Genomic DNA, 26,423 nt, shown 5'->3' on the forward strand with positions numbered 1-26,423 from the left:
CACTTTCCAAAAGTGGACTGAGGTAGGCTGAGGAATGCCACCTGAAGATTTTCACATCCTAATCCCCGCAACCTGTGAACATGTTTCCTTGTATGGCAAAGGGGACTTTGTGTGTATGATTAAGGATTTTGAGACATGAAGATTATCCTGGATTTTCCAAGTGAGCCCAATATAATTACCAGGGTCCTTATAAAGAGGGAGGTAGGAGGGTCAGAGTTAGAAAGCTTTGAAGATGTTATGCTGCTGCCTTTAAAGATGGAGGATGTGGCCATGAGCCAAGGAAGGCAGGTGACATCTAGAAGCCAGAAAAAATGAAATAGATTCTCCCCTAAAGCCTCCAGGGACAGTGTGGCCCTGATGGCGTCTTGATTTTTGGCCCAGGGAAACCCATTAGGGACTTCTGACCTTCAGAACTGGAAGAATAAATATATGGTGCTTTAAGTCACTAAGTTTGTGGTAATTGATTACAGCCACAATAGAACACTAATACAGAGGAAACAAGTAGTTAAGCTAAGGTGCTGGTTCCAATAGGCTCCTTGGGCAAGACTAACTGGGACAGGGAAACTCAACTAAGGCAGTTTAAAGCTAATAAAGGCAGAAAGGGCAGGACTTCACCTCATTTTATAAGGGCTGAGAGTCAAACTGGGAAGACCCAGTAGCAACCACAGTCCAAAATTTAAGAATCTCAAATAAAACACAAGTCCAAATACCAAGAGTCAAGTAGAGACTGGATGAGAAAGAGCACAGATAAGAAGCAGGAAGGAAGGATGCAGGGTAGCTTCATGGGAAGATGTCAGAGTAGCCAAAGTTCACATTTATTAAGCTGTGGGCACCAAATGCTTAAGGAAAGTCTAGCTGATTTAACAGAACACTTTTATGGGGGCATCTCATTTATTGAGGACCTATTACTGGTTAGCATATGTATTTCATTTTATTTGCCCAATAACCCCATGAGTTGAGCATTAAGCCCTTGTTATACTAAGGTAGAAACCAGTTCAAGGAGGTTAAATGACTTGTCCAAGGCCACAGAAAACACTAGGAAGTGAAGGTGGGGTTGACCTCATTCCTCCAGTTCCAGGAGCCCTGACCTTTCTTCCACATCATGCTGCCTCCCCTTCAGGAAAAAGTCGTGTTGACTTTTTCAGCTGTCTGCAGACTTCAAAGCAGAAAAAACATGGTGTCATCTTTTGAGATATTCTATCAGCGAGAACTTGAAAATGAAGTTAAAAATTAAGCGGCAAAGCCAAACCCAGGCTCTCTGCTCTGAGAGCGTAGGGCTAAACCTAATGCAGTCTGCCTGCCGTGTGATGCAATATTTATCCTTGTGAAATTGTGGAATTATTTGAAAGAGAAGAAGGGACAAAAATGCCTTCTTTCTTCAAGGTAGCCTATAGTCTAGGGCTTACAATACTGATTTAATGGTGAAGGTAAGTGCATTTCTTCTTTTGGGATCAGAGGATAATTACTAATCAATCAGAGATCCATTAAAGGGAGGGAACAGTTTAAGGGAAAGTCAGAAGAAAACATTGTCAGCAGCCTAGGGATCTCCACCTGGGAATATGGTTTCTGATTTCAAAATGAAGAAGAAACTTTCTAAAAAATGTAATTGACTCAGTCAAGACCCTACAGCAAGGTTTGAGAGGCCACCAGTGTCAATGGACTCTGTGGACAATTGTCACTTCTCCAAGGATTCCGTAAGTATTTACTGTGACACCTTGATGAATCAAACAGGCTTTGGCTGCAGAATAAAATACTGGATCAGAACTAACGAAGTTTGGGATTGGGGACTGTGATTCATGGGCCTTTTCAGATTTCTGTGTATAGTTGAAATTGTCTCTCAGGAAAAGGAGAATATGAACAAGGTTGTGGATAAGATTGAAGGCAAGAAAACCTCTACATTTGTGGAGATCACCTGGTTTGTTGCCCTCATTGTACAGCTGAGGAAAGGTGCCCCAAGAGATTATGGTTAGTACCTATCAGTGCTGTGATGGGAAGGCCTAGGGGAAAAGACCCAAGGAAGGTGCCCTCTCCCATCCTGCCCAGGGAAAACCCCAATTCCATAGCAGAGATGGACTCATACAGGCCTGGAAGACATAACCTGAGGTTGTTCCTTGGAGGAAAGGTGCCCAAACACTCCTGTGTTATTTCTTGGTGAGCAGAGCTGTGAGTCCCCTGTGGGCAGGGCCCAAGTTGCACCTTAATTTTGACCTAACCCTGCCTTCTAGGATTACCTACTATTGGTGCTTAATATATATATATATATATATATATATATATATATATATATATTTTTTTTTTTTTTTTTTTTTTTTGCTGTACGCGGGCCTCTCACTGTTGTGGCCTCTCCCGTTGCGGAGCACAGGCTCCAGACACCCAGCCTCAGCGGCCATAGCTCACGGGCCCAGCCGCTCCACAGCGTATGGGATCTTCCTGGACCGGGGCACGAACCCGTGTCCCCTGCATCGGCAGGCGGACTCTCAACCACTGCGCCACCAGGGAAGCCTGCTTAGTACGTTTTTCTTTTTCTTTTTTTCATGATTACGTTCACATGAACTAACAGCATGATGTAAATGACCTACTGGAATAACCAATTTTATTCCAGAACTACCAATCTTTCAGAAAGGTAAACAGGTGATAAAAGAGGCCTCAGTTTGACTAGCATGGAAGAAATTACTTCTTGGCATGTTCTCTGGTGTTGGTAGCAAGGTGCATCCCTTCCTCATCCATCTTCTGGATTCTAGTCCAGAAGAACCCACTTCTAAAAGGAAACATTTAAAACCAATTTAACAATCAATCAAAAGCATTTTTATAGAAATTTCATTTGCTGTAAACCTGTATTTATTAATCTGAGAGGGCCCAAGTGCCAATCTTGTGACTACGTATTATTATTTCTGTTGTTAATATCAATAACATTTTACAATGTATGATATTTTACATTGAGAAGGCGTGTCTCATACCTTTGTTTTCATTCCCAATAGTCCTGTGAAGTAATATTATCCCCATTTTTCCTATGAAACTGTGACAGCTCTGGGATCTTATAAAATCTGCTCTGCTTTACTCAGACTGTAAATGACAGAGAAGAATTGGTCCTTGGATACCCTTTGACCTGCAGGTTCCTGCTCTTTCAACCACGTGTAACATTTACTTTGAGTAAACTAGGGGACTCGGCTAACAGAGGTGATGCAAGACAGGCTCAGTATTAAGGGAAATCTAAGAGCAACAGAAAGACCATTATAACAAAATAGTGAGTTCTAGACTAATAGTAAGAGGACAAAATTATTTTGTTTATGCATGTCATCTTGTCTATGTCTATATTATTTTTATACCAAATATAACTCTATTTTGTGTCATAAAATTATTTTTAAAGTATAGAATTTTTATTTTACTTAATTTTAATTCATTTTTTCCATGTCTATTTACAGGTTTTTTTTTTTTTTTTTTTCTTTTGCAGTATGCGGACCTCTCACTGCTGTGGCCTCTCCCGTTGTGGAGCACAGGCTCCGGACGTGCAGGCTCAGCGGCCATGGCTCACGGGACCAGCCACTCCGCGGCATGTGGGATCTTCCCGGACCGGGGCACGAACCCGCGTCCCCTGCATCGCCAAGCAGACTCTCAACCACTGCGCCACCAGGGAAGCCCCTATTTACAGCTTTGACGCTAGGATTCACTATTTTTTAGAAATGTCACTCCTGAGTAGGAAGGTCCTTGACAATGTTTATAATTGGGCTAAAACTCATTCCACTGTCTCTAAGTGATATCAGTTATGCCAATTCTCAGATCCCATATTATCATATGCTTCTGTGATTATTTTAGAAAAATAGTTGCCATTACTATGTCACAGAAGGACCCTCTTTTCGATTGGTTTGGGATGTCTGCCTGATTTCTGCATTTGTCTCAAACACAGGAAACAGGGCAATTAACAACTGAAGTTAGCTATTAAGGCAAATTTCAAAGTAGCATTTGAAACGATGAAAGCCAAGGTAGGGATGGCAGCAGATGGAATGGGAACTGAAGGGATGGGTTTGTGATATAATTCCACTAATCAAAAAAGCAAGAAAGGGCTTCCCTGGTGGCGCAGTGGTTGAGAGTCCGCCTGCCGATGCTAGGGCACAGGGGTACGTGCCCCGGTCCGGGAAGATCCCACATGCCGCGGAGCGGCTGGCCCAGTGAGCCATGGCCGCTGGGCCTGCGCATCCGGAACCTGTGCTCCGCAACAGGAGAGGCCACAACAGTGAGAGGCCCACATACCGCCAAAAAAAAAAGCAAGAAAGAGTAGTCTTTTTTTTTTTTTAAATATTCAAAACTCAACCTGAAAGTATTTTCATCATCAAATTTCCTTCTGGAATAAATGATTAAAACTTAATTTAAAATCATAGATAAGCAACAAGGGTATACTTTAGAGCAGAGGGAATTATGACAATTATCTTGTAATAACTTAGAATGGAGTATAATCTGCAAAAATACTGAATCACTATGCTGTACACCTGAAACTAATATAATATTGTAAATCAACTATACTTCAATTTTTTAAAAAAAACCTTAACTTAAAATCATATAAATTCCTATCTGGAATACCTTAAAATGAAACTACCCAATTGTATTTTAAGCTTGTGCTTAAAATATGCCCATAAAGAGGAAGTAGTATTAATAGATAGAAAAAAGCAGTAGTCTGGGCATCGGGAGACCTGGTGCTGACTCAGTATACTCTGTGACTCGAAGCAACTTTTCAAGCATTCTGCACATCAATCTCCTCATCAAAAAGAAAAAAAAAGAACAGTTGGGTCAGAGAATCTCCAAGTCTCTTTCAGCTCTAGAGCTCAATGTTTGTCAGATTGGTTGGAGAGGTTGGTGGGAAACCTTTCATTGGAGTACAAGTACTTGTAGCTGAGTGTACAGTTGAAAAATTGCCTTCTGCCAAGTCTTGGGATCTTACATAACAAGAGAGATCAAATAGAAAATGGTCCAAACTCCGGGTCAACCAGGTGGCCGCTCCCGTTTCTTCAGCTAAGATCTGAGTGTAGAGCCCTGAACTGAACTCCTGATATCATCCAGATGTTAGCAGGACTGGAAAGCCTTCCAAAGCACAGCAAAACTTTTTGACCTACCTCCTAGAGAAATGGAAATAAAAGCAAAAATAAACAAATGGGAATAAATGGAACTTAAAAGCTTTGCACAGCAAAGGAAACCATAAAAAAGATGAAAAGACAACCTTCAGAATGGGAGAAAATATTTGCAAATGAAGCAACTGACAAAGGATTAATCTCCAAAATTTACAAGCAGCTCTTGCAGCTCAATATCAAAAAACAAACAACCCAATCCAAAAATGGGCAAAAGACCTAAATAGACATTTCTCCAAAGAAGATATACAGATTGCCAACAAACACATGAAAGAATGTTCAACATAATGATTTCTCACTAATCATTAGAGAAATGCAAATCAAAACTACAATGAGCCACATCTTCTTTATCCATTCATATGTTGATGGACATTTAGGTTGCTTCCATGTCCTGGATAGCACAGGTAGATCAGCTTTGTGACCACATAGAAGGGTGGGACAGGGAGGGTGGGAGGGTGGGAGATGCAAGAGGGAAGAGATATGGGGATATATGTATATGTATAGCTGATTCACTTTGTGATAAAGCAGAAACTAACACACCATTGTAAAGCAATTATACTCCAATAAAGATGTAAAAAATAAATAAATAAAATGAAAACTACAATGAGGTATCACCTCACACCAGTCAGAATGGCTATCATCAAAACATCGACAAACAATAAATGCTGGAGAGGGTGTGGAGAAAAGGGAACCCTCTTGCACTGTTGGCGGGAATGTAAATTGATACAGCCACTATGGAGAACAGTATGGACGTTCCTTAAAAAACTAAAAATAGAACTACCATACGACCCAGCAATCCCACTACTGGGCATATACCCTGAGAAAACCATAATTCAAAAAGAGTCATGTACCACAATGTTCATTGCAGCTCTATTTACAATAGCCAGGACATGGAAGCAACATAAGTGTCCATCGACAGATGAATGGAGAAAGAAGATGTGGCACATATATACAATGGAATATTACTCAGCCATAAAAGGAAACAAAATTGAGTTATTTGTAGTAAGGTGGATGGACCTAGAGTCTGTAATACAGAGTGAAATAAGTCATATAGAGAAAAACAAATACAATGTGCTAACACATATATATGGAATCTAAAAAAAAAAAAAGGTTCTGAAGACGTAGGGGCAGGACAGGAATAAAGACGCAGACGTAGAGAATGGACTTGAGGACATGGGGAGGAGGAAGTATAAGATGGGACGAAGTGAGAGAGTAGCATTGATATATATACACTACCAAATGTAAAATAGATAGCTAGTGGGAGGCAGCCACATAGCACAGGTAGATCAGCTCAGTGCTTTGTGACCACCTAGAGGTGTGGGATAGGGAGGGTGGGAGGGAGATGCAAGAGGGAGGAGATATGGGGATATATGTATATGTATAGCTGATTCACTTTGTTATAAAGCAGAACCTAACACACCATTGTAAAGCAATTATAATCCAGTAAAGATGTTTTAAAAAAAGCACAGCAAAGGCCAACATGTTTCCTGGTGCTGACATTCTCTTGTTGGCAACTGGGCATCTATCTGTGTACATTGTAACAAAAAAAGAAAATTTCAAAACTCAGATGGGGTGATCTTGTTCTCAAAATTCTAGAGCTATTTGGCAAGTAGAAAACTATCCTGACTGGCTTTATGAAGCCTAATTATTGTCCCTTCAAAGACACTGAGTATAAAATAACTACTAATTGTTCAAAAAATCACTTGATAAGTATGGAAAATCATAAAGAATTACGTGACCACAGTGTGTCTGCAGCCCAGAAATAGCCATTGCTGGCACTTGTGTGAATCCATTTCTCTCTTCTTGGATGTGAGTGTATCAACACAGGCATAGTGCTTGTTTTGTATACTAGAGTACAGGCATTTCCTTAATATTATTCCATATCTTTGAAAACATTATTTTAATAGTCCACTATAAGAATCTATTAAAATTGACTCACCAAACCCTTATGGTTAGGTTAATTTGTCTCCAATATTATGTTGTAATAATACTGCAAAGAATATTTTTGAACAAAATTCTTCACCTGTCTCTTTCATTATGATCCTCCATCCTCCATTCTTAAGTGTGCAGATAAGTCTTGTTAAATTTATGTGCAGAAAGAATGCAAAGCTTTGAATGATGCAGTATAAACATGATACATGTGTTTGTGAGGTCATGGATGCTTCAGTTGAGGAATGACTGCAAAACTTATGATATTCTTAGCACGAGGATTGTACCTAAAAGAAATAAATGTATGAATCCGCAAATGTTGAAATGTATGAATATAAAAGAAATAAATGTATGAATCCACAAATATTGGGGTACAGGTATCAAATTAGACATGTCCATTTTGAGGTCATGAATTCTCTTTACCTGTCAAGTAGCTGGATTTATTCATAATTATAGTAGAAAGCCCTCATTCAGGTGATTTGAAGAACTTTTCAGCCCAGTAAAGTGTCCAAGTTTTGTTAGCGAAGACAAGAATAAACATTTTAAACCATTAAATACTATTAGTATCATATATATGTGTTATGCAATGTCATTCTTCATGTTCAAAGAAGGAACCATGGGACTTTGTTCTGGTTGTACGGAAAGATGTACAGAAACATGGCCAAAATGAAAGAAAGGGCTGCTCTGGAGCTTTCCTCCCCAGCTCTTGGGCTTAATCTTCCTGTCTTCTGACCTTGCCTCAAGCCATAATGCACCTTACCTTTGCATGGTTCTCTGTGGTTTGCAATTTTCTCATTCAGTTCTTGCAGCATCACTCAGAAAGGAGATTTATTTTTATTGAACAGACAAGGAAATGGCCAATTAGAGAATTTAAATGACTAGCTCTATGTCACTTAGCTGGGACTTAGATTTCTTATAAAAATAGAGTCCTCCGTAAGCATAGCAATAAGGAAGCGTACTGCAAAATGTAAATCATATACCTGTGTTGGGTCAAAACTTTCACTGATGATGAGAGAATGCAACATTAACATGAGAAAATTATTTGTGTGTCTTGTTTTGGATTGTTCTTCTTCCCCATAGATAAAAGCCCGGCGTGGTAAAAGAGATTCAGGGCAGAGGGAATCTCCCCCACAAAGTGTGGTACCATTTCCCAGAGGAGCCAAATGGATGAGAAGCCTTCCACCAGGAAAGGTAAAGTCACATCTCTCTCTCTCTCTCTCTCTCTCTCTCTCTCTCTTTTTCTTTAAAATTTATTTATTTGGCTGCACTGGGTCTTAGTTGCGGCATGCGGACTCTAGTTCCCTGACCAGAGATCGAACCTGGGCCCCGCTGCATCGGGAGCATGGAATCTTAACCACTGGACCACCGGGGAAGTCCCAAGTCACATCTTGTATTTGCAGGCTACCTTATGGAAGAGTGGAAGTTTTATTTCCACATCCTCGTTCTGCATTCCTTCTCCTTTGTTTTTTATCAAGCCTCCCTGTTGTGGAGATTCTCCCAGTATAATATTGGACCAGATCCAGCCCCTCATTCTGTTACCTGCTACTTTTTCCTTAGGGAGCCCCAATGAGGTATCTATGAGAAATTACGTCAAATGATCACTGAATCCCAGGACATAAGGAATGGAATGAGTCCAGAAAAAGTCATTTTAAACAAACCCCTAACCCATATATGAGTTCCTGCTACAATATCTTTGCTATGTAGCTGGTTATTTCCCATGAGCTTTGGAAACCTCCAGTAATAGGGAAATAATTCTTTTGCAGGCAACCAAATCTCATCCCTGAGCCTATTTGGCCATTAAAAATTATTTCTCCATTATATATACTTTTTTATATGTTTATCTGTTTCTTCACAGGTTCTCTCTTTGTTTCTCTTTAGTCCCATTTCACCAAATGTGCAAAAAAATTTAATCCATCATTCACATGGGAACCCTTTCAATATAGGCCCATTGTTCCACTTCACAGGGACCTAAAAGAATGTGTTGCTCTTGTAACAGAATGACGGTTCCTCCAGTACCGTATCACCTACAAACAGTAAAAATGGTTCCCCATATTAGTTTTTTTTTAAGCTGAATATATGTGAAGGCAGAGCCTAGTGACATCCAACAAAAATACTTCCAAGTGAACATTACACTAAGGAGTTAGTGGTTGTGCTCATTTATACACTATATATCAGGTATTTTAAAAAAGAGCCCTTGGGACTTCCCCGGTGGCGCAGTGGTTGAGAATCTGCCTGCTAATGCAGGGGACACGGGTTCGAGCCCTGGTCTGGGAGGATCCCACGTGCCGCGGAGCAACTAGATCCGTGAGCCACAACTACTGAGCCTGCGCGTCTGGAGCCTGTGCTCCACAATAAGAGAGGCCGCGATAGTGAGAGGCCCGCGCACCACGATGAAGAGTGGCCCCCGCTTGCAGCAACTAGAGAAAGCCCTCACACAGAAACGAAGACCCAACACAGCAAAAATAAATTAATTAATTAATAAACTCCTACCCCCAACATCTTCAAAAAAAAAAGAAATAGCAGAAAATTTCGAATTAGGCATGAGCATGAATTAAAAATAATAAAAATAAATAAATAAAAGAGAACCCTTGGATGGTAGCTTAATTCAAAGGCAGCTCTCTAAGTATAAACTTTCAAGCTTTATGGTAGATGTATATGCAAAACAGATGGGACCACAGACTTGAGACTAGGAGACTCAGGTTCTGTGACTGGCTCGTCCCCATCTTCCTCATTCACTTTATTTTGGAACAATGTGACATAAATGCCTTCATTTAATTTTTCTTATATTTTCATCTGCTTCCCACACCTCTGAAAAAAGGCCGTATTTGTTTCACTTTATGGTAAGATCCCCGATTTATTGTCTTGAAGCCAACTAAAGAATATGACAAAGAAGGGTTGTAGTTATGATTATTTCGGTGAAAAAAGATAGTGGGACTGCATGAAATCATCTGTAGTTTTCTCAGACTTAGCAGTGGGAGAAATGGAAAGAAGGTGATCTCAGTCAGGATACTCACTGCAGACATCTGTGTTATTCTCTAGTTCCTGAATTCTGTTCATTACGCTATGGACTGGCTCTCATCATGCACTTCTCAAACTTTACCGTGATAACCCAGCGTGTGAGTCTGAGCATTGCAATCATTGCCATGGTGAATAGCACTCAGCAGCCTGGTTTATTCAATGCCTCCACAGAAAGACCTCTTGCATTCACCCTCAATCACTCCAACAGATCCACCAAGGAGTTTAATTCTGGAGTAAGTATAATGGAGAACAAGGCTCTTTGTTGAGAGGGAAAACCCAGTTTGAAAGGAAGAATTGTATCTTGATTCTGTGGCATACAGAAGCATGAATTTTCAGTGGCAAACTAAAAAGGACTGGAAGTATTTTTCTTTGAGATATTGCTTCTCTGTGATTAGAATAGTCTCACTGAGATTATTATGATTACAAGGTTGGGGGTAGGGACTATAGGAAAAAATTGTGAACACTTCTAGAAAGGAATAGATTACTGGGTATCTTCAGTGAAAAACTAGGCACTAGGATGTATCTAAGCACATCCTTCTGCCTGATTTTAAGCAGGTCTCTGTACTTTTCATAGTCTTTGAGCCATTTTACAACTCAGTAAGTTCTATATAATAAATAGTAATGCAAATGATTCTTGCCCATAGCTCTGCAAATGCATTTTGTTCTGAGAAAAATCAATTGCTACTCTCCTCCACTTGCCTCTCAGTTAAATAAGCCAGTTTTGCTATATATTTAAAATCGATTTCAGCATTACTTCCCACTTATAAATGTGTGGGCCTTTGAATTCTCCTTTGGGCCAGTTGTAACATCTTACCAATTCCCCCATTAATCAATGAGTTAAATAAAATCTTTATTACATGTTCGTTTTTAATTTGTATAAGAATCATGATTATAACCCATTTAAATTTTTTCTTTAAACTAACATTTATTTTACATTTCTAAAGTCATCCTCATATTTTATGATTTTGTTACCTTGGAGCCAGCTTACTTATAATGACCTCTCTGTCTCCAGTCTTTCTTCCATCATTCATTCTACACATTCACACACCTGTGCTCAAGAATCCAGAATACCTTCAAGTCACGAACTCCTCTCTTGAGATGCTGTACTTCTCCAGAACCTGGGCCCACTTCTCAGCACACTCATGTCTGCTCTCAATGACCCAGGGAGAGTCTTTGCTCTGAGCAAGTTAGAGTCCTGGTTAGTTTCACTGGGTATCATTCCAAATACTGCAAGTCCACTTTTGCTGTTTTTCTTCAATAAGAATGAGTTTTCCTATTTCTCTTTACACAAATCATAGGCATTCTTCAAAGAATGGTTCAAGTACTCCTTCCTTCCTGGGACCTTCCCAAAATTGTTCTTCCCTTTTCTTAAAGTCCCTATTTTACTGCCGTTCACCCTCAAACTTGAATTCTGACATGAGTCATATATCTTGTATTATTTATAGTTATTTTAAGTGGACAAAATATTTCATATTTTACATTGTTTGGCTCTTTACTTCAATTTATACCATGATGCCATGTATCTAGTGGTCTACCAAAATTATTTATTGGGTTACATCAGAAGAAAATGTGATCTTATTAATGTGTAATATGTGTCTTAGGAAGTCACCTCTGCCAGGGCAGACCATGGTTCCTAAACTTGGTTTTAGGGACTAATTTTGATAAGCATTCAGTAAAGATGTGTTTTCCTTATTATTTAAAATGAGAGTCAGCATGTCACCTGACTTATTTACTAGAACCAAAATAGTTAAAAGAAGCTCTTTCACTATATTTCATTTACATCTTCCTATCAACTACCTATGTAATCATTTCTTTATCTCTTTTCTTCTTCATTTCTCTATTTTTTTTTCCTTTTCTTCTTCATTTCTCTATTTTTTTCTCCCTCTGAGAGGAGCAAATTAGAGATATAATTGGTTGTTTGGAAAAGGTGGAATATTTGTTTGGTAAAAAATGGAGGAAAGCCAAAATTGATATTTTATAGGAGGGTCAAAACCCCAAGCAGCTCTGGCTATAAATTAGAATTTTTATAAAAGAAATTCTTAGCAAGAATTTTCCTTTTTTTTTCCCCCCAGGCCTCTGTATATGAATGGAGCCCAGAGACTCAGGGTATCATCTTTAGCTCCATCAGCTATGGGATAATACTGACTCTGATCCCAAGTGGCTATTTAGCAGGGATATTTGGAGCAAAGCAGATGCTTGGTGCTGGTTTGCTGATCTCCTCCCTTCTCACCCTCTTTACACCACTGGCTGCTGACTTTGGAGTGGTTCTGGTTATTGTGATTCGGACAGTCCAGGGCATGGCCCAGGTAGCCGGTTACTTTCTCATTCTGTGCGGGATATGGATTCCTGAATTCTACTAGAGATCAAGAGTCTTAATGATTTTCATTTCAGGGAATGGCATGGACAGGTCAGTTTACAATTTGGGCAAAATGGGCTCCCCCACTTGAACGAAGCAAGCTCACCAGCATTGCGGGATCAGGTAAGGATATGCATATAGATCACAACTTTGTAATCTGCTTCACCCTATTACATCTTTCCTTCTATGCATAGGATGGTTTGGGGGACAGGGAGAAAAGTGCTGGAAAAATATTCAACAATGTAAGACAGTCACATAACAAATAAGACAGATACATCTGTGCTGTAAAGCCACTAAGACTCAGAAGCAGAAAAGACCATTGAGCATTGCGAGGGTAGTCAGAAAAGCATTGTAGGGAAAACTTTAGAACTTTAAGAATTTGCAAAAATAGAAAAAAAAAACCAAGTAAACTGCATAAACACCATTTTAGCAAAGATATGCAAATGAGAATTAAGACTATCAGTGGTAAGGAGATAAATCAGTCTGGAAAGTAGAGTTTCAAGAGCCCACATTATTCTGAGTTCTTTACTCTTCTGAGCTAACATTCACAATATCCCTTTGAAGATAACTTTTAACTCTCATTTTCTTTTCTTTTAAATTTATTTTATTTATTTTTTACACAGCAAGTTCTCGTTAGTCATCCATTTTATACACATCAGTGTATACATGTCAATCCCAATCTCCCAATTCATTACACCACCACACCCCACCCTCCGCTGCTTTCCCCCCCTTGGTGTCCATACGTTTGTTCTCTACATCTGTGTCTCTATTTCTGCCCTGCAAACCAGTTCATCTGTACCATTTTTCTAGGTTCCACTTATATGCATTAATATACAATATTTGTTTTTCTCTTTCTGACTTACTTCACTCTGTATGACACTCTCTAGTTTCATCCACGTCTCTAACAAGTGACTCAATTTCATTCCTTTATTAGCTGAGTAATATTCCATTGTATGTATGTACCACATCTTCTTTATCCATTCTTCTGTCTATGGGCATTTAGGTTGCTTCCATGACCTGGCTACTGTAAACGGCGCAGCAGTGAACATTGGAGTGCATGTGTCTTTTTGAATTATGGTCTTCTCAGGGTATATGCCCACTACTGGGATTGCTGTGTCGTATGGTAGTTCTATGTTTAGTTTTTTTAAGGAACCTCCATACTGTTCTCCATATTGGCTGTATCAATTTACATTTCCACCAACAGTGCAAGAGGGTTCCCTTTTCTCCACACCCTCTCCAGTATTTGTTGTTTGTAGATTTTCTGATGATGCCCATTCTAACTGGTGTGAGGTGATACCTCATTGTAGTTTTGATTTACATTTCTCTAGTAATTAGTGATGTTCAGCAGCTTTTCACGTGCTTCTTGGCCATCTTTATGTCCTCTTTGAAGAAATGTCTATTTAGGCCTTCTGCCCATTTTCTGATTGGGTTGTTTGTTTTTTTAATATTGAGCTGAGTGAGCTGTTTATATATTTTGGAGATTAATCCTTTGTCCATTGATTCGTTTGCAAATATTTTTTCCCTTTCTGAGGGCTGTCATTTCATCTTGTTTGTAGTTTCCTTGACGTTGCCAAAGGTTTTAAGTTTCATTAGGTCCCACTTGTTTATTTTTGTTTTTATTTCCATTACTCTAGGAGGTGGATCAAAAAAGATCTTGCTGTGATTTATGTCAAAGAGTGTTCTTCCTATGTTTTCCTCTAAGAGTTTTGTAGTGTCTGGTCTTATATTTAGGTCTCTAACCCATTTTGAGTTTATTTTTGTGTATGGTGTTAGGGAGTGTTCTAATTTCATTCTTTTACATGTAGCTGTCCAGTTTTCCCAGCACCACTTATTGAAGAGACTGTCTTTTCTCCATTGTATATCCTTGCCTCCTTGTCATAGATTAGTTGACCATAGGTGCTTGGGTTTATCTCTAGGCTTTCTATCCTGTTCCATTGATCTATATTTCTGTTTTTGTGCCAGTACCATATTGTCTTGATTACTGTAGCTTTGTAGTATAGTCTGAAGTCAGGGAATCTGATTCCTCCAGTTCCATTTTTTTCCCTCAAGACTGCTTTGGCTATTTGGGGTCTTTTGTGTCTCCATACAAATTTTAAGATTTTTTTGTTCCAGTTCTGTAAAAAATGCTCTTGGTAATTTGATAGGGATTGCATTGAATCTGTAGATTGCTTTGGGTAGTATATGTGCTGCCGAAGCGAGCACTGCTTTGGGTAGTATAGTCATTTTCACAGTATTGATTCTTCCAATCCAAGAACATGGAATATCTCTCCATTTGTTGGTATCATCTTTAATTTCTTTCATCAGTGTCTTATAGTTTTCTGTATACACGTCTTTTGTCTCCCTAGGTAGGTTTATTCCTAGGTATTTTGTTCTTTTTGTTGCAGTGGTAAATGGGAGTGTTTCCTTAATTTCTCTTTCAGATTTTTCATCATTAGTGTATAGGAATGCAAGAGATTTCAGTGCATTAATTTTGTATCCTGCAACTTTACCAAATTCATTGATTAGCTCTAGTAGTTTTCTGGTGGCATCTTTAGGATTCTCTGTGTATAGTATCATGGCATCTGCAAACAGTGTCAGTTTTACTTCTTCTTTTCCAAATTGTATTCCTTTTATTTCTTTTTCTTCTCTGATTGCCGTGGCTAGGACTTCCAAAACTATGTTGAATAATAGTGGTGAGAATGGACACCTTGTCTTGTTCCTGATCTTAGAGGAAATGCTTTCAGTTTTTCACCATTGAGAATGATGGTTGCTGTGGGTTTGTCATACATGGCCTTTATTATGTTGAGTAGACTCCCTCTATGCCCACTTTCTGTAGAGTTTTTATCATAAATGGGTGTTGAATTTTGTCAAAAGCTTTTTCTGCATCTATTGAGAAGATCATATGGTTTTTCTTCTCCATTTTGTTAATATGGGGTATCACATTGATTGATTTGCATATACTGAAGAATCCTTGCATCCCTGGGATAAATCCCACTTGATCATGGTGTATGATCCTTTTAATGTGTTGTTGGATTCTGTTTGGTAGTATTTTGTTGAGGATTTTTGCATCTATATTTATCAGTGATATTGGTCTGTAATTTTCTTTTTTTGTGACATCTTTGTCTGGTTTTGGTATCAGGGTGATGGTGGCCTCGTAGAAGGAGTTTGGGAGTGTTCCTTCCTCCGAAATTTTTTGGAAGAAGGATGCGTGTCAGCTCTTCTCTAAATGTTTGATAGAATTCACCTGTGAAGCCATCTGGTCCTGGACTTCTGTGTGTTAGAAGATTTTTAATGACTGTTTCAGTTTCATTACTTGTGATTGGTTTGTTCATATTTTCTATTTCTTCCTGGTTCAGTCCTGGAAGGTTATACCTTTCTAAGAATTTGTCCATTTTTTCCAGGTTGTCCATTTTATTGGCATAGAGTTGCTTGTAGTAGTCTCTTTTGATGCTTTGTATTTCTGTGGTGTCTATTGTAACTTCTCCTTTTTCATTTCTAATTTTATTGATTTGAGTCCTCTCCCTCTTTTTCTTGAGTCTGGCTAAAAGTTTCTCATTTTTGTTTATCTTCTCAAAGAACCAGCTTTTAGTTTTATTGATCTTTGCTATTGTTTTCTTCTTTTCTATTTCATTTATTTCTGCTCTGATCTTTATGATTTCTTTCCTTCTGCTAACTTTGAGTTTTGTTTGTTCTTCTTTTTCTAGTTCCTTTAGGTGTAAGGTTTGATTGTTTATTTGAGACTTTTCTCATTTGTTGAGGTAGGCTTGTATAGCTGTAAACTTCCCTCTTAGAACTGCTTTTGCTGCATCCCTTAGGTTTTGGATCATCGTGTTTTCATTGTTATTTGTCTCTAGGTATTTTTTGATTTCCTCTTTGATTTCTTCAGTTATCTCTTGGTTATTTAGTAACGTATTGTTTAGCCTCCATGTGGTTGTGCTTTTTACGTTTTTTTTTTCCCTGTAATTGATTTCTAATCTCATAGCATTGTGGTCAGAAAAGATGCTTGATATGATTTCAATTTTCTTAAATTTACTGAGGCTTGATTTGTGACCCAAGATGTGATCTGTCCTGGAGAAGGTTCCATGCACACTTGAGAAGAAAGTGTAATCTGCTGTTTTTGGATGAAATGTCCTATAAATATCACTTAAATCTATCTGGTCTATTGTGTCATTTAAAGCTTATGTTTCCTTATTATTTTTCTGTCTGGATGATCTGTCCATTGGTGTAATTGAGGTGTTAAAGTCCCCCACTATTATTGTGTTACTGTCAATTTCCTCTTTTAGAGCTGTTAGCTGTTGCCTTATGTATTGAGGTGCTCCTATGTTGGGTGTATATATATTTATAATTGTTATATTTTCTTCTTGGATTGATCCCTTGATCATTATGTAGTGTCCTTGCTCATCTCTTGTAACATTCTTTATTTTAAAGTCTATTTTATCTGATATGAGTATTGCTACTCCAGCTTTCTTGTGATTTCCATTTGCATGGAATATCTTTTTCCATCCCCTCACTTTCAGTCTGAATGTGTCCCTAGGTCTGAATGGGTCTCTTGTAGACATTTATATATGGGTCTTGTTTTTGTATCCATTCAGCAAGCCTGTGTCTTTTGGGTGGAGCATTTAATCCATTCACGTTTAAGGTAATTATTGATATGTATTTTCCTATGACCATTTTCTTAATTGTTTTGGGTTTGTTTTCGTAGGTCCTTTTCTTATCTTGTGTTTCCCACTTAGAGAAGTTCCTTTAGCACTTGTTGTAGAGCTGGTTTGGTGGTGCTAAATTCTCTTAGCTTTTGCTTGTCTGTAAAGCTTTTGATTTCTCCATCGAATCTGAATGAGATCCTTGCTGAGTAGAGCAATCTTGGTTGTAGGTTCTTCCTTTTCATCACTTTAAGTGTATCATGCCACTCCCTTCTGGCTTGTAGAGTTTCTGCTGAGAAATCAGCTGTTAACCTTATGGGAGTTCCCTTGTATGTTATTTGTCATTTTTCCCTTGCTGCTTTCAATCATTTTTCTTTGTCTTTAATTTTTGCCAATTTGATTACTATGTGTCTCGGCATGTTTCTCCTTGGGTTTATCCTGTATGGGACTCTCTGCACTTCCTGGAATTGGGTGGCTATTTCCTTTCCCATGTTAGGGACGTTTTCAACCATAATCTCTTCAAATATTTTCTCGGGTCCTTTCTCTCTCTCTTCTCCTTCTGGGACCCCTATAATGTGAATGTTGTTGCGTTTAATGTTGTCCCAGAGGTCTCTTAGGCTTTCTTCATTTCTTTTCATTCTTTCTTCTTTATTCTGTTCTGCAGCAGTGAATTCAACCATTCTGTCTTCCAGGTCACTTATCCATTCTTCTGCCTCAGTTATTCTGCTATTGATTCCTTCTAGTGTATTTTTCACTTCAGTTATTGTGTTGTTCATCTCTGTTTGTTTGTTCTTTAATTCTTCTCAATCTTTGTTAAACATTTCTTGCATCTTCTCGATCTTTGCCTCCATTCTTTTTCCGAGATCCTGGATTATCTTCACTATCATTATTCTGAATTCTTTTTCTGGAAGGTTGTCTATCTCCACTTCATTTAGTTGTGTTTCTGGAGTTTTATCTTGTTCCTTCATCTGGTACATAGCCCTCTGCCTTTTCATCTTCTCTATCTTTCTGTGAATGAGGTTTTTGTTCCACAGGCTGCAGGATTGTAGTTCTTCTTGCTTCTGTTGTCTGCCCTCTGGTGGATGAAGCTCTCTAAGAGCCTTGTGCAAGTTTCCTGATGGGAGGGACTGGTGGTGGGTAGAGCTGGCTGTTGCTTTGGTGAGCAGAGCTCAGTAAAACTTTAATCCACTTGTCTGCTGATTGGCGGGGCTGGGTTCCCTCCCTGTTGGTTGTTTGGCCTGAGGTGATCCAACACTGGAGCCTACTGGGCCTCTTTGGTGGGGCTAATGGCAGACTCTGGTAGGGCTCCCGCCAAGGAGTACTTCCCAGAACTTCTCCTGCCAGTGTCCTTGTACTCACGGTGACACACAGTCACCCCCCGCCTCTACAGGAGACCCTCCAACACTAGCAGGTATGTCTGCTTCAGTCTCCTATGGGGTCACTGCTCCTTCCCCTGGGTCCCGATGTGCACACTACTTTGTGTGTGCCCTCCAAGAGTGGAGTTGCTGTTTCCCCCAGTCCTGTCGAAGTCCTGCAATCAAATCCTGCTAACCTTCAAAGTCTGATTCTCTAGGAATTCCTCCTTCCGTTGCCGGACCCCCAGATTGGGAAGCCTGACGTGGCGCTCAGAACTTTCACTCCAGCGGGTGGACTTCTGTGGTATAAGTGTTCTCCAGTTTGTGAGTCACCCACCCAGCAGTTATGGGATTTGATTTTATTGTGATTGCGCCCCTCCTACCGTCTCATTGTGGCTTCTCCTTTGTCTTTGGATGTGGGGTATCTTTTTTGGTGAGTTCCAGTGTCTTCCTGTCAATGATTGTTCAGCTGTTAGTCATGATTCTGGTGTTCTTGTAAGAGGGAGTGAGAGCACGTCCTTCTACTCTGCCATCTTGAACCAATCTTAACTCTCATTTTACAAAGGAGGGAATTAAAGTATGCAGAGATTAAGTAAATTTCCCAGAGACAAATAAATAGCTGGCGGTAGAACTGAGATTTGAGACCCAGCAATTTGGTCCCAGAGTGTACACTCTCAATCACCATGCTACCCTCCCCCACCAGAGCTTGTGATCGTAAGGACTTGATAACTACCTCATTGCTATTTGCCCCAACTGGTAGCACTGAGAATGTGTACTTGAAGAACAGAACTGAGGGTCATCAAGCCTCTCACTCCCCAATCCAATGCATGGCTGCATCCTGCAGATTTTTACTCCAAAGCCACCGTCCTGTGTGGCTCCTTCCATTGCAGTTGTCAGCATCTCCTCTATCTACAAATGCTCAGTTGGTCTTCTCTCTCCTCTAGCTTTGTTTCCTTCAAACTTCTCATCAAAGCCAGGTTATCTCCCTAAAGCACAGACAGGGCATTTTTGCTAACCTGCTTGGGAATCTTCAGTGTGTGCCTTCATGATTACAGACGACTGACCTCCTTATTGCATGGATATAAAGGTGCTCTACCATTTGGTCCCAACCTGCCTTTGCACTCAACATCCCTCTGTAAGCAATGCTCAGACTGTAGCATGTATAGTCTGCACTTAAATTCTCTCTGGCTCTATTTCTACTGGCTCATTTTCCTGGAAGGTCTTTTGCTCCCAGCTTCTTTTACCAAAATTCCATCCATCCTACTCTTAGCCCATGTAAACAGTTTGTGAATCTTATCATCAGTTTTAATTTTCTCATGTATACTTTCAAAGAAAATTGTAGTTTTATTATCATATTTATATTCCACATTCTTTTTTTTCAAATTGCATATATTGGGACCCATTGAAGGGGTCATAAAATCAATTAAGTAGGTCAAAACCAGTATTTTTAAAATGAAACTGAATAGAATAGAATGGAAATTTTGGGAGTGAATTGCACACGGTAAGACTAAGTATTGATTCATGAAACTCTTGTTTGAAGTGTGTGTGTGTGTGTGTGTGTGTGTGTATTTGTGTATATATTGTGTTGCCGTGAAAGATACATTTCTTATTATGGGTCTCTGAAAAATATGTTCAGACTCCAAGGTCTACATTGTATTACACTTATAATAGAGAATTTTGTTCACGTTTTTCTCTGCAACTGGGCTGAAATCCCCTTGAGGTCAAGGACTTTATCTTATTAATTTTTGTAAGAGTTTCCTTTTCTGTTGCCAACCTCATATTGCCCCTGCCAGAATGTAACTCTAATTATAAGGAAATACTGGTGGGCTATGTTTGCAGAGAGTGTCTATGACAAACAAAGGGATTTGTATTTGGTCACATTGGAGTTAAGGAGCCGTTGAAGTGTCAGGTGGCATATTGTTATTATTGATTATTTCTGATTATTTCTCATGACTTTATTGGGGGAGATCTGTGAGCTGGAAGAAAGACTCTCATCACCCAGTAATTCTAAGTCTGCCACCTCTTTGTTGGGACAACATCCAGGGAAGTCACTCAGTCTCAACCTTTGCTATTTTCCTCAGTGTTTTTTATCCCTCTTCTCTTCAGGGGCAGCGTTTGGGTCCTTCATCATCCTCTGTGTGGGGGGACTAATCTCACAGACGTTGGGCTGGCCTTTTATCTTCTACATCTTTGGTGAGTCACTTTCTCTTATCTCCTAACACCTCCACTTCCCAGGCATTTGTTTTTATGCTTACGTTACCTATCGCCCACATTCTTCCCATTTGAGAGAAAATGTCCATTGTTAAATGGGAGATGACGAAGAATGTTGAGGATTGGTAGATTTCTTAGTCTAGTCTAAGAGATGACCATCTGCATGGTGCTGACTTCTGAGAAATCAGGAGTGTAGCCTCACACACCCACCCCAGGCATCTTCTGTAGAATCTCTGCCACCACGTCTGAAACACCAGGTCTAGTTGCTCTATATGGTTAATATGTCAGAGCTGGTGAAGCACATTTTCAATATGTCTTCATATTTTATTATAATTATTATTTCTGCCAAGATGCCCTTAACCTATTTTCTACCAGGTGAATCTTGCAAAGCTCAAATTAAATGTACACCTCCCTATGGAGACTACCAAGACTTATCCCATCAGATTAAGTCTTTCTGTCCTCTATGATGCTTACTGATAATTTCTTTTCTAGGCTGTGTTGGCATGTAATTATTTATTTCCCCTTCTCCCTCTCCACTAGATTATGAAATGACTGAGGCAAGAACTTCATTCCATATTTTTTTTTATCACTTTGGTACTTTCATAATGCCTGACTTATAGCTTTATAAATAAAAGAATGGATAAATCCAGTAATTGGAGGAAATTTAAAGAACATTAGTCCACAGAGTCTTTTAACATAGAACCTCTTCAGGTGACAAATCTCAGCAATGAGACAAGTTTCTATTCTCAATATGGTTCCAGCTAGGATGGCTTTCTCATTAATGATGCTAATCCCAGGTCATTTTTGTCCACACATGTTGATCAGGTACTGTCAAGAAATATTTTTCTGGAAATCCATAATGGATGTATTGTTTGAATACAAATAACACTGTCATTTGCAAATGTGTTGGAAAATTTTCCTTGCTACACTCATTTTATGGCAGGTTGTTTTGTATATGGATGAATACTTTTCTCTTCAATCCTGACTATTCAGATCTTCTAAAATAAGACAGTAGTGTGTGCATTAAGAAGTTGTTGCTAATGACACACCACGATATATCCACCGGAGTCTGAAGAGTAACTAATCAGCTATACAGTGGTACGTTCATGCTCCTGCTCTGTCAAGAGGGCTCTGACATTGACAAGTGGCACTCTACATTTAGTCAAAAGGAGATTTGTAGATGAGTTGAGATGAAGAAGTGGGAAACTTTAGGTCATGATGGTGGAACAACCATGAATGGATATGTGTGTTTTGGGGTGATGTGTGCTACTTCAGAGGAAATTCCCTTCCCCTAGCACACAAATCTACCTGAAAACTAATTGGATCCCAGCTTCCCAGGTAGCATTGGCTGTGTCTGCTGTCTCCTGTGGTTCATGGTGATTTATGATGACCCCATGCATCACCCATGCATAAGCGTCAGGGAAAAGGACCACATCGTGTCTTCGCTGGCTCAACAGGTACAGTGCAGCCCTTCTACCTGTGGGCCATGCAGAGAGCTCCAGGGTAGGGTGTGGGGCTCTCAGGAGAGGCATCCTCTGTCCTGTTCTAATACCCATACTGATTAGATATTTCCTTTCAGTCCAGTTCTCCTAGACGATCTGTCCCCATAAAGGCTATGGTCAGATGCCTACCACTTTGGGCCATTTTCACGGGTTTTTTCAGCCATTTCTGGTTATGCACCATAATCATAACTTACCTACCAACGTACATCAGTTCTGTGCTCCACGTCAACATCAGAGATGTGAGTATGCTTCCTGTACTTCTATGAACATGATAATGGCAATAAGAAGAAACAGTTCTTTGCTGCCTACTACATTCTGACTTTACACATAACCACTCATTTAACCCTCACGATGATTGAGAGACATTGTAATGATTTCCATCACACAGGTGTAGAAATGGGGACACAGAGGGGAGATGACTTGCCCTGGATTACACAATTACTGAGTGGTAGAGCTGCTGCAGTATCTGTGTTCTTAACCACTCTGCAATGCTGCCATACTAGCTGATGCTTCAATTTCCCTTAGAAATGAGTAGTGCTTTTCTCTGGAGACCAGTGTAATGCAAGTTCTGGCTCTCTTACCTGAGGAAGTGTTCTCCTCATGTGGAAAAGGATGCTAATTTCCTTAAAGCAACTCCAAGTGTCAGGAGGGTGGGCTAATGGTTGGTCTGTGTAACTGATAAGCTCTGGTGCCATATGCGCCTCTGTAACTACTTACTGTATACATTTCCTCCCTTCAGAGTGGTGTTCTGTCCTCCCTGCCTTTTATCGCTGCCTCAAGTTGTACGATTCTAGGAGGTCAGTTGGCAGATTTCCTCCTGTCCAGGAAGCTTCTCAGATTAATCACCGTCCGAAAACTCTTTTCATCCCTAGGTAAGGATGCGGGGACTCGGTTAACCAATCCCTTTATCCACACATGGTCAGAGAAGTTTCCTGATGGTGTGTCCCCATTGCCCAGGGCTCCTCCTTCCATCGCTGTGTGCTGTCGCCCTGCCTTTTGTGGCTTCCAGTTACACAACAACTATTATTTTGCTGATACTTATTCCTGGGACCAGCAACCTGTGTGATTCAGGATTCATCATCAACACCTTAGACGTCGCTCCCCGGTAAGGTTTGACCTGTTTGTTCCCCTCCCCCAGGCCCTTCCGGAGGTTTAGGCCTCAGTCTTCTCGCAACTGCTTCCTGTTGTTGACACGCACAAAATGATGGCAGAGTAATAACAAATAACTAGAAATGTCAGTATGTGGCCATGACCTAAGGTGTTTTTAGAGAAACAGTGCCCAATCTTGGCCAGTAACAAGTAAATGAAACTTCCTTAGCTTCTCCACTAGAGATTAGACTGTGTGTTCTGGGAAAGGACCCACACACGTGTTTTGGAAAAGCTTCCAGAGTGTTGATGATATTAGCTACCACATATGTATACACCTGTCCTGAGCCAGATCCTATTCAAAGGACTTCTCACGTATCAACACATCTGGTCTGCATAACTACATGTCCTATTGTTATTCTTACTTTATAAGGGAGATGATTGAGGCACAAGAAGTTTAAGTGACATGCCTGAGGTCACACAAGGGCAGAGCCAGGATTTGGACCCAGGCCGTCTGTCCAGTGTATGTTTGTCCAGTGTATGTTGTCTCATCCACTGCGCAAACTGCCTGCCGTGCTGAGATGCTGGAGTGGGAACCTGGGCTCCTGAGAGACAGAATTGTTTCCTAGTTGTTGAGTCGGTGGATAGGTGATTTCAGGTTTGGCAAACAGACATTGCCCTAACTATCTTGAAGTGAACAGAAAAAACTGCGTTAGGCTAAATGACTTTACTATTAGAGCTGGACTGCATTAAAATTGAGTTGCTGAAAAGTGATAGGCAGCTTTCTATATAAAATCATCTCCCCGCAGGTATGCAAGTTTCCTCATGGGAATCTCAAGGGGATTTGGGCTCATCGCAGGAATCATCTCTTCCACTGCCACCGGATTCCTTATCAGTCAGGTTGGGCCAGTTTACTGAACATCTGCAAGTGGCAGGTATTGTTTTAGGCACTGGGGATTCACAACAGGGCCTCTGTTCTCAAGGATTGTATGGTCTGATGGGGAAAATAAGCCTGGATGCCAACATAATTACTCTATTCTTAAGGGACTCTAAATCAGAGTCTGGTAGTTCACATTTCCCAGGGAAAGAGAAGTAAAAGCTGAATTTCTAAAAATGAATAGGTATTAGATTAATGAAAATGAGCAGTTCAGGCAGAGAAAATAGCACATATGACTTCCTAGAGGAACAAAAGTATGAAACAGCTCTTAGTTATGACCAGAGTGAATGATACATGTCAAGGATAAGAGATGAAGACACAGGATCAGAAGGGGAAGGTTATGAACAGTCTGTTCAGATTAATTCCAATTTCTAAAAAAAAAATCACAAAATGGAAACTCAAAGGGTCCCAAGGCCAGCTTGAAGAGAGGTTAAATTTTGGGTGGAAAGAGAAAGGCTGTGACACAAAGCAGGGAGCATAGCCCGTGAGGCTTGCTCAGTACCAAGTGTGGGCTGGTAGGGAGGATGCAAAGGCAGAACTAGGCTGGGATGGCAGGATGACATGATCCAACTTACAGAAAAAGATTTGTTTTGTTTTCAATACATCTCTAGGTGATCTATTTTCAGGTTGATTTTAACCAAATTGCTAGGAATCCACTTTGACTATAATGCCAGAAATGAACTGTGACTTACAAGGGCTGGATGAGGAAAATCATACAGTCAGACCAAATGTAACTCACATCATATTGAGATGTCCATCCAGGGGGTTGGTGTGATTGATGTCAACAGTCAAAAACAAAACAAATCAGAGAGAGCACAAGAGTGAAAATCTTAAAGCTGTTGTTTTAGGCATAATTTTAAATGAGTAATAATGATATTTTCAAGAATGTTGAGATCCAAATTTCTAGAAAAACATTAGTGTAGGTTAATTTATTTGGGTTTAAAGAAAAGCTCATCCAAGCCAGAACCCAGTGTTCATTTTAGCATCCTCTTGTTTCCACCAGTTTCATAAAACCTTCTTTGAGAATTCAAGGTGCTCAGTGGTTATTGCATATTGTTCCCTAGATTCTTTGTGATCAGTGTTGCAATATACAAAATGGAGGATTTCTAGAACTAGTGGAGAAGCAACTGTGAGGCTGATAACTCTGTGTATTTTTTTTTTTTTTCCTCCAGGATTCTGTGTCTGGATGGAGGAATGTCTTTTTCCTTGCTGCTGCTGTCAACATGTTTGGCCTGGTTTTTTACCTCACATTTGGACAAGCAGAAATCCAGCACTGGGCCAAAGAGAGGACTCTTACCCGTCTCTGAGGATATAGTTGCAGACTTAAATGTAGTACTGACCATTAGCTTTTTCAACATTTTTTACTTATCATCATTCTTTTTTCATATTCTTGGCCATAGGCTCAGCAGTTCTCAATTTCGGTTACATGTTAAATTTCCCTGGTGAGTTTCTAAAACATACAGATGAATGGGCTCTACTCAAGAGATTCTGAATGAATTGGTCTGGGATAAAGCCCAGATATCACTAATTTTTAGACACTCCCCAGGATTTCTAACATGCAGCCAGGGTTGACAAACTGCTAGACAAACTTGAAACATCAATTCCTGTTGCCTTTGAATTTTCCTTTTTGTAAGAAACTAGATAAAAAGCTGTGTGAAAATAATCACTGATAAGTACCTTCATGAGGGCGATTATAGACACAGAGAAGATCTACTAGAACCAGAGTTGTATGTTCTAGAGCTCAGCACAGAATTTTAAGGCTGTAATCCACAGCATTAACATTTTTATACACTGAGAAACATGGATGTTTATTTATGTGGTTACATTCTATTAAAATTCACATGCTAAAATTAAATGGGCCATTTAAAAATTATTTACATTAGGATTATTTCCATCAGGCAAAATAGATACTTATTTATCCTAGCTAATTTCCAGGAGATTAACAACCAGGAAATGACAAGGAGAAGATTAAATTAGGCTAATTGAAAATCATGGGAGAGAGAAGATAGAATTGCAAAGCTTACAATGTAAAAAGAATGGATGTGAAGGGAAGCAATATGGGCAGTTCTAGAAGAGACATCGAGATAGTTTGGTCCATAGAATGAAAATTAGAGGAAGATGACAGATGCATTTTCAAATGAAATGAAGACTTAAGTGGAGGAGAAGAATACTGAAGGTATAACAAGATGGAAGAAATCATGGGACAATATCACACATCAGAGAAATTCCTTTTTAGGATTGAAAAAGATCATTTGACCTTCTTCAGATTTTCCTTATTTGCCCAAGATTCTCA

At 39.6% G+C, this 26,423-nt stretch overlaps 1 protein-coding gene across 2 annotated transcripts; it reads left to right on the top strand.

The window, feature by feature from the left end:
• The first annotated feature begins 1,370 nt into the window (after positions 1-1,370).
• Positions 1,371-25,973, top strand: SLC17A2 (solute carrier family 17 member 2). 2 transcript variants are annotated; one of them, XM_065884594.1, is made up of 12 exons: positions 1,371-1,427; positions 8,127-8,237; positions 10,086-10,297; positions 12,137-12,370; positions 12,456-12,543; positions 20,501-20,587; positions 21,944-22,062; positions 22,185-22,346; positions 22,847-22,979; positions 23,065-23,212; positions 24,003-24,128; positions 25,303-25,973. In XM_065884594.1, exons 2-11 carry the CDS (start codon positions 8,210-8,212, stop codon positions 24,109-24,111), a joined length of 1,320 nt encoding a protein of 439 aa, XP_065740666.1. In that variant the 5' UTR covers positions 1,371-1,427; positions 8,127-8,209; the 3' UTR covers positions 24,112-24,128; positions 25,303-25,973. The 2 variants fall into 2 exon arrangements, with proteins under 2 accessions (XP_065740666.1, XP_065740665.1); XM_065884593.1 differs by lacking the exon at positions 1,371-1,427 and having other exon boundaries at positions 8,210-8,237; positions 24,003-24,093; positions 25,303-25,437.
• The last annotated feature ends 450 nt before the right edge of the window (positions 25,974-26,423 follow it).

This window comes from Phocoena phocoena, chromosome 10 (assembly GCF_963924675.1).
Source record: "Phocoena phocoena chromosome 10, mPhoPho1.1, whole genome shotgun sequence".
NCBI classification, from domain to species: Eukaryota; Metazoa; Chordata; class Mammalia; order Artiodactyla; family Phocoenidae; genus Phocoena; species Phocoena phocoena.